Source organism: Stomoxys calcitrans, chromosome 2 (genome assembly GCF_963082655.1).
Source record: "Stomoxys calcitrans chromosome 2, idStoCalc2.1, whole genome shotgun sequence".
Lineage (NCBI taxonomy): Eukaryota > Metazoa > Arthropoda > Insecta > Diptera > Muscidae > Stomoxys > Stomoxys calcitrans.
The window spans coordinates 182,572,607-182,588,995 of record NC_081553.1 but is presented as its reverse complement, the minus strand read 5'-3'; the positions used below and the strand labels follow the sequence as shown (position 1 = coordinate 182,588,995).

Genomic DNA, 16,389 nt, shown 5'->3' with positions numbered 1-16,389 from the left:
TACATCGTCAACGTACATATGTACCTCACAATAAGACAATTGACCCGCCAAGTCGTTACTGTACAATGAAAAGATAAGAGGACCCAGAATTGATCGCTGAGGAACACCTTTTAAAACAAGCAGAGGTGACGATACAGAAGACTTATAACTGACGGACTGAGTGCGGTGTGACAGGTACGAGAAAATAAGACGAACGGACGTAGAAGAAAAATTGTAAAGATGTCTCATCTTATCACATAACAAGGAATAATACACAGTGCCTTAGAATGGTCAAGAAGAACAAGGAAATTTATCTTGTCATTCTCCAAATTGACCCTGATCCTCTTAGTGAGCTCTGCCAAGGCAGTAACGCAACTGTGGTTAGGTCGAAACCCGGACTGTCGCACATAAATATAACAAAGAGTTCTCGTTGACAAAAGACGACATTTATAAATACCGCAATTTCTCAAAGACCTTTGACAAGTAACAAAGAATCGCAATTGGTCTATATTCCTTGGAATTCTAAGGCAGTGGGATGACCTTGCCATGCTTCCACACTTATGGAAAGTAACTCGTGGTCAAAATCCTATTGAAAACATAGGTTACATGAGGAATAATAAGGGGGAGCAAGAGTCTTACAAATCTAGGATCAAAGCCATCAGATCCGACAGCGTTAGACTTTACAGTCGCGACGCACTCAAGGACATCGGTGGGACCAATACAGCTGAAGCCAAAACCAGAGTCGTCATCGAGGGAGGGGGAGACATTGAAGCCATAGAAATTGGGATCAACTGGGATCTGGGGGACATTAACAAAGGCATCGTTAAGCCCATTGATGTCCAAGTTTGTTGAACATCTATTAGTATCTTTCCCAATTCCTATGTCTCGAATAACCTTCCACGTTCTCTTGGAGCCTATTGCAGAAGTAAAGCGTAGTCTTTCTTCGCTATCTTAATCAACTTATTGACATGGTGTCTTGCTGAGCGAAAGGCATCATGTAACTCAGGCGTCCTGAAACGTCTCCACCTGCGATGCGACATATTCCACACGTGAATAGCCGAACGAATATCCCGGGAGAACCACGGTTTCGATCTGGAGGACACTTCTCTAGTCTTGAGTGGAACCGTAAGTTCCTGTAGGTCACGGATATTCCTCTGTAGAAAGTCAGTTTGTTCATCGATAGTTTCCATACGAAATATCAGATCCCAGTCGATGAGCACAGCACTCGAAAGCAAAAAATCATGGTCGAAACGGGCAAAGTCTCTATATGAATAAGTTTCCCTAGTCCTGGTGAGCTCAAATTCATACCATAAAAAGATCAAGTCATAGTTCGAAAAACAAGTCATGGTCGTATAAGAGGACTTCAGAAGTGTCACTAACAAAGTACAGATTGAGAAGCGTGCTGGAGGATGCGGAAAAATGCGTGGGAATTGTTGAATTGACAGGCAAAAGCCCCAAGGAAGACATTTCAAACGTCAAGCCCGTGTCCTGTAAAACGTTAGAGTTGAAGTCCCCAGCCACCACAATGTCTGAGTAAGCAAGAGAGAGAGGTTCAAGAAAAAATTGTGCAGTACTTCCATGTGTCCTATGGCACAGTTCCCGGTTATGGCTCCTGTTAAAGTACTCATCGACCTCTTGTCGAACGTTAGGAACTCCCTCCGCGTCCTCCGGTCGAGCGCCTTTGCATTGGACAACCCTTGTGTTGCAATCTGCAAACTGACAAATCTATCGTAAAGCTTGAAATTTTTGAGGTTATACGTACTCAAAACGTTTTTGACATATGAGCGCTATTTGTGTTGTTTACAGTAACTTAAAAGTTACGATGAAGCTGCATCAAAGACCAGTGTTTATTGATGGTATGGTGAATTCAACCGAGGTCGTAGTTCACTCCAAGACGTATCGCGTGAAGGTCGTCCAAAATCAGTTGTTGTTGGAAAAACCATTGCATTATTGCAACATCGTCATGTGACCTATCGTGAGATTCAGACGACCTTAGGCATTAGTGGGACCAGCATACTATTGAATGAACATTTGACCGTCAAAAAATTTTTTTCGCTTTGGATCCTACACAAATTTTCAATCGCTCAAAAAGAGGCTCGTGTCGATTGGTCGGAAGAAATGCTCCCTAATTACGAAACAACTGCATTTTTGAGCACTCAAAAGATCGATTTGATGAGTCATCCGCCGCATAGTCCTGACTTGGCACCGAATGAATTCTTTTTATTCTCGTACGTAAAAAATAAAATGAGAGGTCAACGTTTTTCGACACCTGAACAAGCGGCTGATACGTTCAGATTGCATGTTTTGGAGATACCTCAATCAGAGTGGCAATACTGCTTGGGCAATTAATTCAAACGCATGCAACATTTGTGAAGTACTATACCATGTAAAAACTTCTCCCCAAAGAGGTGTCGCCCTGCGGCAAGCCGTTCGAACTCGGCTATAGAAAAGGAGGCCCCTTATCATTGAGCTTAAACTTGAATCGGACTGCACCCATTGATATGGAAGAAGGTTGCCCCTGTTCCTCAGTGGAATGTTCATGGTGGATCGTTACTTGTTTTTTTTTTATTTCCCCATCCATTGTGGCATCCAATTCAATGCAAACTGATCTGGTTCGAATCTCTGACGAAAACTGATTAGAAGTCTAACACCAAAAATATCGGCCATTTCAAGTGGACAACGACCACCCAAATCAGCACCACCAAATCAACACTTGAGTCAAAATATGAAAACAAATCTGATTAAGGCGCTGGATTTTATGGCAATGTGATGGGAATAAATTAATCCATCATTATTTTGCTATGACGCCGACGACGATGACGATGGTGTTTACGGCGCTGTTGCTGTCGCCGCTATTGTCGCTAACTAATTGCTAGTCACTATTTCGCTTTGGGTGGAAGGTGGCGTTAATCGTCGTTGGTGTGTGTGTATGTGTTTGTTTTTTTTTTTTATATTGGCCCTCATTGAGACATTTATGGACATAAAGCAAAGAAAAAAAGGCTATAAATCAAAATACCGTTGGCACAAGTATCTGCAATCCAGAGCGCGGGGGGGTATCTACTATGCATTGCTCACAAGAAATGAAGTGCCATATCAAGAAAATTGCAAGAGGGTGGTGGAGAAGAACAACAACCAATAACCACCACATGCAATGCATACTTGTAGATATCAGTTACCAGGGTATTATGATAATGGCCCCAGATTAAATTAAATACCCCACAGCGTAGTAGTGCTGTAAAGTCGATTTCTTGTCCATTCATATCATTTTTATAGTAAAAAGAAAATTAGTATTCTCTAAAAGGTCAATAACCAGTGAGACGAGGGGGTCTACTCTACCTCGAAGCAGCAGTAGAAGTAACTCAAAAAAATGATGAAATAAACAAATTCCCCACCATCATCCGTCATCGGCATCGGAATGCGTGCATTCATGAGCCGGCATTCATTATCTGCATCTGCTTTTGCATTGCATTATTGTAACACATGTTGTTGTTATTGTTGTTGTTGTTGTTATTTTCAATTACCAGGAATGCCAAGGAACAGAACACTTCATACAACATGATCGTTATCATCATCATCAACATCACCAAAATCATAAAACAGTGGATTCAAAATGTTTGTCGTAGTGAGATATTTTTATACCCTCCACCACAGGATGGGGGGGGTACACTAATTTCGACATTCCGTTTGTAACACCTCAAAATATGCATCTAAGACCCCATAAAGTATATATTGGGTTGCCCAGAAAGTAATTGCGGATGTTTTAAAAGAAAGTAAATGCATTTTTAATAAAACTTAGAATGAACTTTAATCAAATATACTTTTTTTACACTTTTTTTCTAAAGCAAGCTAAAAGTCACAGCTTATAACTGACAGAAGAAAGAATGCAATTACAGAGTCACAAGCTGTGAAAAAAATTGTCAACGCCGACTATATGAAAAATCCGCAATTACTTTTTGGGCAACCCAATATATATTCTTGATAATCATGACATTTTAAGCCCATCTAGCCTTGTCCGTCCGTCCGTCTGTCTGTCTGTCCGTCCGTACGTCCGCACTTGAAATTTTGCACAAATACTTCTTATTTATGTAGGTCAGTTGAAATGGTAAATGGGCCATATCGGTCCATGTTTTGATATAGCTGCCACATAAACCGATCTTGGGTCTTGACTTCTTGAGCCACTAGAGGGCGCGATTCTTATCCAATTTGCCTGACAATTTGCATGAAGTGTTTTGTTCAGATTTCCAACAACTGTGCTGAGTATGGTTCAAATAGATCAAATAGCCGCCATATAAACCGATCTGCGGTCTTGACTTCTTGAGCCTCTACAGGGAGCAATTCCTATCCGATTTGGCTGACAATTAGCATGAAGGGTTTTATTTTGACTTTCAACAACTGTGTCATGTATGAAATCTTGCATGAAGAATTCTGGTATGACTTCCAACAACTGTGCCAAGAATGGTTCAAATCGGTCTAAAGCCTGATATAGCTGTCATATAAACCGATCTTAGGTCTTGACTTCTTGACCTCCTAGAGGGCGTAATTCTTATCCAATTTGGCTGAAATTTTTCATGAAGAGTTTTATTTTGACTTTCAACAACTGTGTCATGTATGGTCTAAATCAGTCCCCATCCTTATATAGCCGCCATATAAACCGATCTCCCCATTAGACTATTTGGCCTCTAGAGGGCGCAATTCTTATACAATATGGTTGAAATTTTTCATATGTCGTTTTGGTATGACTTCCAACAACTGTTTCAAGTATGGTCTAAATCGGTATATAACCTGATATAGCTGCCATATAAACTCATCTCCCAGCTTGGCTTTTGGAGCCTCTGGAGGGCGCAATTATTAATCGATTTGACTGAAATTTTGGAGGTGGTGTTTTTGAAAAAGCCATTCAAAGAAATAGACCGAATCGGACCGTACTTGGCAAAGTTGTAGGAAATCATAATGGAACACCACATGCAAAGTTTCAGCCAAGTCGGCTTGTAAGGACTCAAGAAGTCAAATCGGGAAATCGGTTTATATGGGAGCTATATCGGGTGATAGACTAATTCGGACCGTACTTGTCACAGTTATAGGAAGTCATAACGGAACAGTTATAGGAAGTCATAACGGCCAACTCGGACAAAAATTGCGGTTTGTAAGGGCTCAAGACGGCAAATTGGGAGATCGGTTTTCATCGGGGCTATATCAGGTTATAGACCGATTTGGACCGTACTGAGCATAGATGTTGAAAGTCATTAAGGAACACTACATGCAAAATTTCAGCCAAATCGGACACAAATTGTGGCTTTTAGAGGCTCAAGAAGTCATATCGGGAGATCGGTTTATATGGGAGCTATATCGGGTTATAGACTTATTTGGACCGTGCACGTCACAGTTATAGGAAGTCATAACGGCACACCACATGCAAAGTTTCAGCCAAATCGGCTGAAACCGAAGTCAAATCAGGAGATCGGTTTATATGGAAGCTATATCTAACTCTGAACCTATATGGTCCATTTTCAATCCCCAACGGCCTACATCAATATAAAGTATCTGGGTAAAAATTCATGCGTTCGAAAGACGGACGGACAAGTTAATCTTCAAAAAAAATTCTGTCAAAAATTTCTACAAACTTAGCCAGTTGTTCCCACTGTACCACCGGCATAATTTTCCCAGTCGTCTGCACTTTTTATTATCTTTGTTATGGTAGGTAGACATTTCCAAGGAATTCTTTCTTCGTTGCGATAGCTGCAATTGTATGTTTGCTACTGTTTTCGTTCTTTTCTTTTATTTGATTAATGCTGTTTGCTTTTGATTTTAATGATAACTTCCATAATGGCTTTTGATTCGTGATTTAATTTGAGGCATTGTTATTCTGATGCAGGGAAGGGCGGATGGGTGGACGAACACGGATGGATATCATGACCTCAGACAATATTTATCCCTGAGAGAAGAATTTTTAATGTATATGAAATTTATCGGCGCCAAGATGTAAAGGTAGCGGCTTGGGATATCTATGAGGCATACGGAGGGCACTTAATATTGGAAGCCGCAATTTTTATCCGATTTGACTGCAATTTTGCATGTGGTGTTTTGGTATCACTTCCAACAACTGTGCTTGGTATGGTTCCAATCGATTTATATCCTGGTATTCCTGCTATATAAACCAATATTGGATCTTGAATTCTTGAGCCGCTAGAGGGCGCAATTCTCATTTCTCAATTTCAGCCGATTTGGCTGAAATTATGCATAAGGTGTTTTGGTATCACTTCCAACAACTGTGCTTATTATGGTTGAAATCGGTTCATAACCTGGTATAGCTGCCATATAAACCGATCTTTGATCTTGAGTTTTTGAGCCGCTAGAGGGCACAGTTCTCACCCGATTTGTATGAAATTTTGCACGTAGTGTTTTGGTATCACTTCCAACAACTGTGCTAAGGACGGTTGAAATTGGTTCATAATCTGGTATAGCTGTCACATAAATTGAACTTGAGTCTTGACTTCTTGAGCCTCTAGATGGCGCAATTCTCGTTCGATTTGACTGAAAATTTGCACGTAGTGTTTTGTTATCACATCCAACTACTGTGCCTAGTATCGGCACAAATCGGTTTATAGCTGCCATATAAACCGATATTGAATCTCGAATTCTTGAGCCGCTAGAGGGCGCAGTTATCATCCGATTTGGCTGCAAGTGGTGTTTTGTTATCACTTCCAATAACTGTGCTAAGTATGGTTCAAATCGGTTCATAACCTGGTATAGCTGCTGTATAAACCGTTCTTTGATCTTGAGTTCTTGAGCCGCTAGAGGGCGCAGTTCTCATCCGATTTGGCTGAAATTTTGCATGTGGTGTTTTGTTATCACTTCCAGTAACTGTGCTAAGTATGGTTCAAATCGGTTCATAACCTGGTATAGATGCTATATAATCCGATTCTTGATGTTGAGTTCTTGAGCCGCTAGAGGGCGCAGTTCTCGATCGATTAAAATTAAATTTTGCATGAGGTGTTTCGGTATCTCTTCCAGCAACATTGCTAAGTATGGTACAAATCGATCTATAACCTGATATAGCTGCCATATAAACCGATATTGAATCTTGAATTCCTGAGCCGCTAGAGGGCGCACTTATCATCCGATTTGGCTGAAATTTTGCATGTGGTGTTTCATATCACTTCCAACAGCTGTGCTAAGTACGGTTGAAATCGGTTCATAACCTAGTATAGCTGCTATATAAACCGTTCTTTGATCTTGAGTTCTTGACCCGCTAGAGGGCGCAATTCTCGTCCGATTTGGTTGAAATTTTGTATGAGATATTTTGGTATTACTTCCAACAGCTGTGCTAAGTATGGCAGAAATCGGTTCATAATCTGATATAGCAGCCATATAAACCGATCTGGGGTCTTGACTTCTTGGTTCAAATCGGTTCATAACCTGGTATAGCTGCCATATAAACCGATCTTTAATTTTGACTTCTTGAGCCACTAGAGGGTGCAATTCTTATCCAATTTGGCGGAAATTTGGCACAAGGTGTTTTGGTATCACTTCCAACAACTGTGCTAAGTATGGTTCAAATCGGTCTATATCCTGATATAGCTGCCATATAAACCGATATTGGATCTCGAATTCTTGATCCGCTAGAGGGCGCAGTTGTCATCCGTTTTGGCTGAAATTTTGCATGTGGTGTTTTGCTATCGCATCCAACAACTGTGTTAGGTATGGTTCAAATCGGTTCATAACCTGGTATAGCTGCTGTATAAACCTTCTTTGATCTTGAGTTCTTGAGCCGCTAGAGGGCGCAGTTCTCACCCGATTTGGCTGAAATTTTGCATGTGGTGTTTTGTTATCACTTCCAATAACTGTGCTAAGTATGGTTCAAATCGGTTCATAACCTGGTATAGCTGCTGTATAAACCGTTCTTTGATCTTGAGTTCTTGAGCCGCTAGAGGGCGCAGTTCTCACTCAATTTGGCTGAAATTTTGCATGAAATGTTTTGTTATCACTTCCAACAACTGCGTTAAGTATGGTTCAAATCGGTTCATAAACTGGTATAGCTGCTATATAATCCGATTCTTGATGATGAGTTCTTGAGCCGCTAGAGGGCGCAGTTCTTGATCGATTAAAATTAAATTTTGCATGAGGTGTTTCGGTATCTCTTCCAGCAACTGTGCTAAGTATGGTACAAATCGGTCTATAACCTGATAAAGCTGCCATATAATCCGATATTGAATCTTGAATTCATGAGTCGCTAGAGGGCGCAGTTATCATCCGATTTAGCTGAAATTTTGCATGTGGTGTTTTGGTATCACTACCAACAACTGTGCTCATTATGGTTCAAAACGGTTCATAACCTGGTATAGCTGCTGTATAAACCGTTCTTTGATCTTGAGTTCTTGAGCCGCTAGAGGGCGCATTTCTCACCCGATTTGGCTGCAATTTTGCATGTGGTGTTTTTTTATCACTTCCAACAACTGTGCTAAGTATGGTTCAAATCGGTTCATAACCTGATATAGTTGTCAATAAACCGATCTTTAATTTTGACTTCTTGAGCCACTAGAGGGCGCAGTTCCCTTCCGATTTGTCTAAAATTTTGGACGTAGTGTTTTGGTATCACTTCCAACTACTGTGACTAGTATGGTTCAATTCGGTCTATAACCTGATATAGCTGCCATATAAACCGATATTGAATCTCGAATTCTTGAGCCGCTAGAGGGCGCAGTTATCATCCGATTTGGCTGAAATTGTGCATGTGGTGTTTTAGTATCACTTCCAACAACTGTGCTTATTATGGTTCAAATCGGTTCATAACCTGGTATAGCTGCCATATAAACCGATCTTTAATTTTGACTTCTTGAGCCACTAGAGGGTGCAATTCTTATCCAATTTGGCGGAAATTTGGCACAAGATGTTTTGGTATCACTTCCAACAACTGTGCTAAGTATGGTTCAAATCGGTTCATAACCTGATATAGCTTTCAATAAACCGATCTTTAATTTTGACTTCTTGAGCCACTAGAGGGCGCAGTTATCATCCGATTTGGCTGAAATTTTGCAAGTAGTGTTTTGGTATCACTGCCAATAACTGTGCTAAGTATGGTTCAAATCGATTCATAACCTGGTATAGCTGCCATATAAACCGATCTTTAATTTTGACTTCTTGAGCCACTAGAGGGTGCAATTCTTATCCAATTTGGCGGAAATTTGGCACAAGGTGTTTTGGTATCACTTCCAACAGCTGTGCTAAGTATGGCAGAAATCGGTTCATAATCTGATATAGCAGCCATATAAACCGATCTGGGGTCTTGACTTCTTGAGCCTCTAGAGGGCGCAATTCTCATCCGATTTGGTTGAAATTTTGTATGAGGTGTTTTATTATGACTTTCAACAACTTTGTTAAGTATGGCACAAATCGGTACATAACCTGATATAGCTGACATTTAAACCGTTCTGGGGTCTTGACTTCTTGAGCCTCTAGAGGGCGCAATTCTCATCCGATTTGGCAAGAATTTTCTGCAACGGCTTCTCTCATGACCTTCAACATATGTGTCCAATATGGTCTGAATCGATCTAGAGCTTGATACAGCTCCCATATAAACATATCTCCAGATTTTGCTTCTTGAGCCTCTGCAAGGCGCAATTCTTATACTAACACCAACTGTATAAGTCCATTAGACAACATTTTGGTTAATGTGAAAAAATTTGACTCATTTCACAAAAATTAGTTAACATGAAAACACAACTATGAAACGTGCAAGAAAACATGTCAAAAATTAATAAATTGAGATGTTGGACAGACGTGCTAATATAAATCACAACATGACAAATTATTGTCACATGTATGGACAGATGATCAAAAAAAAAATAATTACAACAACTAAAACGGTGTTATTGTCACATTTCTGCTTTTTTTAAGAAACAAAACGCACTCACGTGCCCGAAAAAGTTCAACAAAAAAACCTATGAGGAGAACGTACAAATTAAATTTGAAATAAATAATTAAAGCTAAATAAACTAATTAATGACATGAACCATGAGTTATTGGAAATGACAAGGAAGCAAATAAATAAAAATCGTTGAAAAAGAAACAAAAAAAAGAATGCATAGCAATAGCATTATTAACCATTGCTGATAAGTATAAGTTATTGCGAAAGTTTTTTTTTAAATTTTGGGCCAATTGGTACTAAAGAGACCAACTTTGTTTGACTTATTTATTTTTAGCTTAAAAAAATGTTTAACAATGCCTTTGCATTGATATGATAATGACTTGCTGCCGCTATGCTGCATTGCGAACTTTTTTTTTAAATTATGCAAACTTTGTTCGTTTTGGTTTTTGCTAATTTACCTTTTTTTCATGTAAAGTTTTAAGGTGTACGTTAAACAATTTGGCCCTCATTGAAGGCCATCGAAAGTTGTCAATATGGTGTTTATGAAAACTGACAAAACTGCCCACAACTGCTCAAAGTCACAACTTCCAGCAATGCGAAGACAATTGACACTTGGCAGTGAGTTTTCGTTAATGTCGATTATCACAAAAGTCAACAAAAAGTGCTTAAATAAACACCATGTTAATTTTTTTTTTATTTTCTCTATTTTTTACATTATAGTCATTGTTTTTAGATCTGTTCTGTTCTGTGTTGTCGCAAATGTGGATTCTGGGAAAATTTGTAAAATGCCACATAAAAGAGTAAATGTGTTATTTTAAGTTTATTATTAGGTTGCCCAAAAAGTAATTGCGGATTTTTCATATAGTCGGCGTTGACAAATTTTTTCACAGCTTGTGACTCTGTAATTGCATTCTATCTTCTGTCAGTTATCAGCTGTTACTTTTAGCTTGCTTTAGAAAAAAAGTGTAAAAAAGTATATTTGATTAAAGTTCATTCTAAGTTTTATTAAAAATGCATTTACTTTCTTTTAAAAAATCCGCAATCACTTTTTGGGCAACCCAATATTAAGCTTTGGGATTATTATTGCCTTAGCATCTTATTAAGGTATAGAGAAAAGTTAATATTTGCCCCTCTATGTAAACGGGACAGGACGGATAGAATTGAGGGCTGAATCCAAGGATACACCACTGGCAAAAGCTTGACCTTAGGACTTCGGGATAAAATCGATGAGGTTTTAGATCGTATACCTGAAACGACACTTTAGGACAAGTGCGAGCCACTGCTGTCAGCAGCACAGTTCATGCTACACATCTCTCATTTTGTTCAAGTAATAAGGATTGCCTAGGTCATCTTTGAATATAACCAAAATAGCTCATATGCATATGCCAAGTAACAGCTTCATAGCTTTATTCAAACTGATAAAAGCTTGATAACAACAGGCACACTATAGACGAGGAGACAGAGTGTAATGATAGATCACTTAACAAGTTTTATGACTACAAATTTAGTAAACAAATAATTATTATTGGGTTGCCCAAAAAGAAATTGCGGATTTTTGAAAAGAAAGTAAATGCATTTTTAATAAAACTTAGAATGAACCTTAATCAAATATACTTTTTTACACTTTTTTTCTAAAGCATAGCTAAAAGTAACAGCTGATAACTGACAGAAGAAAGAAAGCTGTGAAAAAAATTTGTCAACGCCGACTATATGAAAAATCCGTAATTACTTTTTGGGCAACCCAATATACCCTACACCACTACTGTGGTACAGGATATTATAACTTAGTGAATTCGTTTGTAACACCCAAAAGGAAGAGAGATAGACCCATTGATAAAGATACCGATCGACGTAGAATCACTTTCTGTTTCGATTTCGCTGTCTGTCTGTCCATCTGTCCATGTTAATTTGCGTACAAACTACAGTTCGCAATTTTCATACGATTGTGTTAAAATTTGGTACCAGCACGTTTTTCAGCCTAGAGACGAATCCTATTGAAATTGGAAAAAAATCGGTTCAGAGTTGGATTAAGCTCCCATATATATGTTCGTCCGATTTGCAGTAATAATGCAATCAGATTCCCCCAAAATTTGGCAGGAAAGATTTTTTATACCCTCCACCATAGGATGGGGGTATACTAATTTCTTCATTCTGTTTGTAACAACTCGAAATATTCGTCTGAGACCCTATAAAGTATATATTGGGTTGCCCAAAAAGTAATTGCGGATTTTTTAAATGAAAGTAAATGATTTAATAAAACTTAGAATGAACTTTAATCAAATATACTTTTTTTACACTTTTTTTTTCTAAAGCAAGCTAAAAGTAACAGCTGATAACTGACAGAAGAAAGAATGCAATTACAGAGTCACAAGCTGTGAAAAAATTTGTCAACGCCGACTATATGAAAAATCCGCAATTACTTTTTGGGCAACCCAATATATTCTTGATCGTCGTGACATTTTATGTCGATCTAGCCATGTCCGTCCGTCTGTCCGTCCGTCCGTCCATCTGTCGAAAGCACTCTAACTTCCGAAGGAGTAAAGCTAGCCGCTTAAAATTTTTCACAAATACTTCTCATTAGTGTAGGTCGGTTGGTATTGTAAATGGGCCATATCGGTCCATGTTTTGATATAGCTGCCATATAAACCGATATTGGGTCTTGACTTCTTCAGCCTCTAGAGAGCGCAGTTCTTATCCTATTGGAATGAAATTTTGCACAATGTGTTTTGTTATGATATCCAACAACTTTGCCAAGTATAGCTTCAATCGGTTCATAACCTGATATAGTTGCCATATAAACCGATCTTGGGTATTGACTTCTTGAGCCTCTAGAGGGCGCTATTCTCGTCCGATTTGACTGAAATTTTGCAAGTAGTGTTTTGGTATCACTTCCAACAACTGCGCTAAGTATTGTTCAAATCGGTCTATGTTTTGATCTAAACTGATCTTGCGTCTTGACTTCTTGAGCCTTAAGAGGAAACAATTCGATTGACTGAAATTCCGATCTGACTGATTTGACTGAAATTTTGCATGAGGAGTTTTGTTATGACTTCTAACAACTGTATGGAGCAAACCGGTATATAACCTGATATAGCTGCCATATAAACCGATCTGGGGTTTTGACTTCGTGAGCCTCTAGAGGGCGCACTTCTCATCCGATTTGGCAGACATTTTGTACAACGGCTTCTTTCATGACCTTCAACATACGTGTCTAATATGGTCTAAATCGATCAATAGCTTGATACATCTCCCATATAAAGCCATCTCCCGATTTTGCTTTCTGAGGCCCAACAAGGCGCAATTCTTATTCAATATTCTTTATTTGCCTAAAAAGAGATACCGCGCATAGAACTCAGCAAATGCGATCGATGGTGGAGGGTATATAAGATTCGGCCCGGCCGAACTTAGCACGCTCGTACTTGTTTATGACTCAGGTCATTACTGGTGAATTTCATAGAAATCGGTTCAGATTTAGATATAGCTCTCATATATTTGCCAAAATTTTGTACAGCGCTTTCCCCGATGACCACAACAATACCTAAGAATGAATTTCACAGAAATTGGTTCAGATTTATATATAACTACCATATATGTATTTCGCCCGATTTTAACTTCTAGATTCACTGCAAGCGCATTACAGACCAATTTTGCCGAAATTGTGCATATTTAGATGTAGCTCCCATATATATGTTCGTCAGATTTCGGCTAAATTTGATACAGATTGTTTAATAACCTATCTGAAAACATCCGCCGAGGTCCATCAAAATTTGTTCAGAATTAGATATAGCTCACACTTTGTACCTACAGTATAGGTGTAGGGTATTATAAAGTCGGCACCACCCGACTTTTGCATTTCCTTACTGATTTTACGTTTGGCAAGGGCAAAATGATGAAGCGAAAAGAAGCCACGCTTATTGGTATTATTAAATATTCTATCAACATTTTTATACAATTTTCAAGAAAAACAAAATTTAACATAAAATTGCTTTACTCACCAAGGTATGTGTATAACCCAAACCTTCCTCTGCATCATCATCGACCAAGCTATCACCTGGCGCTGTTCCATTGGGATGAACTCGCATCGGCTGTAGCTGAAATGAAGGCACTACCAGCAGGGTTTCTTTGGCACCAGAATTTTTGTCAAAGTTATTGTTAAGATGCTTCATTTTGGAAGAGGTTTGTAGGCCACTTTTTATATCACTATTCTTATTTGTCTTTTCTTTTTCTTCTCTTTTTTTAGCTTAATAAATTTTAAGTTGATCTCAAAACTAGTTGAGATTTAAATTTATTAATATCACAATTAACTGAAGGCTTCTTAAAGGAAATCACAGCACTTTGATTTGTGGGACTTTTTTGTTTGCACTTTTTAATTTTTTTAATTTTTTTTTATATTTGGGATTTTCTTAGTACACTGCAATTGCACAATCTTTCATGGTAATTTATTAATTTTTTTGGAATTTTTCCTGCAAAAAAAAAAGAAATATGTTATTATTTATTGTATTAACTTAAAGTTGACTTAATTTAAAATTTTTATTTTAGGCCATAATTTTTTGTAGGATAATTTTTTATACTCTCCACCATAGGATGGAGGGGGTATACTAATTTCGTCATTCCGTTTGTGACACCTCAAAATATTTATCTGAGACCCAACAAAGTAGTTAATGTTCCGTCTGTCTGTCCGTCCGTCTGTCTGTCCGTCCGTCTGTCTGTCCGTCCGTCTGTCTGTCCGCCCCTCTGTCTGTCCGTCCGTCTGTCTATCGGTCCGTCTATCTGTCCGTCGAAAGCACGCTAGCTTTTGAAGGAATAAAGCTAGGCGCTTACAATTTTTCACGAATACTTCCCATTAGTGTAGATCGGTTGGGATTGTATAACGGGCCATATCGGCCCAACTTTTGATATAGCTGTCATATAAACCAATCTCGGATCTTGACTTCTTGAGCCTTTAGTCGTCGCAATTCTAATCCGATTTGGCTGAAATTCTGTATGAGGTAGTTTGTTATGACTTCCCACAACTATGATAAGCATGATCTAAGTCGGTTCATAACCCGATATAGCTGCCATATAAACCGATCTCGGATCTTGACTTCTTGAATATCCAGCTGGCGCAATTTTTATCCCATTTGGCTGGAATTCTGCATGGATTGTTCTGGTTAAATTTCTAACAATCTAAATTGTTTAATAACCTATCATAACCTATCTAGCCCGATTATACTTCTTGAGCCTCTAGAGAGAGCTATTCTTATCCGATTTGGCTGAAATTTACAACGACTTCTCCTACAACCATCACCTTACGTGCTAAATATGGTCTGAATCGGTTCATAACCCATATAAACCGTTCTCCCGATTTTACTTCTTGAGCCCCTACATGCCGCATTTGTTATACGATTTGGCTGAAATTTTGCACATTGACATCTACTACGGTATTCAACATCCAAACCAAGTATGCCCCGAATCGGTCCATAACCTGATATAGCTGCAATAGCAATTTTTATCCATTATCCTCTGTTTGCCTATAAAGAAATACCAGGCAAAGAAGTGGACAAATGCAATCCATGGTGGAGGGTATATAAGATTCGGCCCGACCGAAATTAGGATTCTTTTACTTGTTTTGATGGTTGTATACTAACTTTGCCATTCCGTTTGTAATACCTCGATCTTGCCAGGCCCGCCCATCTATTAAAGCAATCTAACTGGCTAACGAGTAAAGCTAGGCCTCAACATATAGCCTACCATATTCACCGATCACCTGATTTTTGCTTCTTGTACCCCTAAAGCTCCCATATTCACCGATCACCTGATTTTTGCTTCTTGTACCCCTAAAGGGCGCACTCTCGTATCAACCTAACCTTGCTATAGTGCGGATCCTAGTTCGTCAATGGTTTTTGAAGCAACAACTGATTTTGGATGATCTTTACGAAATCCGTTCTGGAATGAACTACGACCTCGGTTGAATTCACCATACAATCGATAAACACTGGTTCTTGATGGAGCTTCATCGCCAAAAATCGAATTTAGTTCATCGATGCACTATTGTCGAAAAGTTGTAAAAAATAATCGCATGAAAATGTTCACGATTTAATTCCATTTTTTTGGGCGAGATGAATCTTTTAAATTACAGTAAAGAAGACAAAAAGCGCTCGTATGTCAAAACGTTCTGAATACGTATAACCTCAAGAATGTCAAGCTTTACGATAGAGGTGTCAGTTAGCAGATTGCAACACAAGCATTGTTCAATCCCGAAATATAAAAGGCAACCCTCGTATATGTTACCTTAGTTAAACGTGGGGACTTTGTTACAATGTGAGGACCGACACATTGAACCAATCCTTAGACCAGTACCGGGTGGACCGGGACCGGATGACCCGGTCCTTAGAGATCGGATAAACCATATACTAAACCATATGGATAAATTGTTTCCCCCATGGCATAAATATAAGGGAGGAAGTGGCACAAGGCACGCCACAGGGGGCCATGTTATAATACTTTTAAGGGGTAAGGATTCGAACCAGCTATGCAATAGGGCCGAAAGGGTCTTGCATATGGCA

The 16,389-nt window shown here is 38.8% G+C and overlaps 1 protein-coding gene across 2 annotated transcripts in view; it reads right to left on the bottom strand.

The window, feature by feature from the left end:
* The window catches only part of LOC106094168 (chloride channel protein 2), a 140,316-nt gene extending 126,052 nt beyond the window's left edge, over window positions 1-14,264 (bottom strand). The window contains exon 1 of one of the 2 annotated variants that reach the window (XM_059362348.1): window positions 13,840-14,264. In XM_059362348.1, the coding sequence (XP_059218331.1) occupies window positions 13,840-14,010 (171 nt within the window). In that variant the 5' untranslated portion in view covers window positions 14,011-14,264. The remainder of the gene's footprint in view (window positions 1-13,839) is intronic. The other variant, XM_059362350.1, reaches the window with a different exon arrangement.
* Window positions 14,265-16,389: the final 2,125 nt, after the last annotated feature.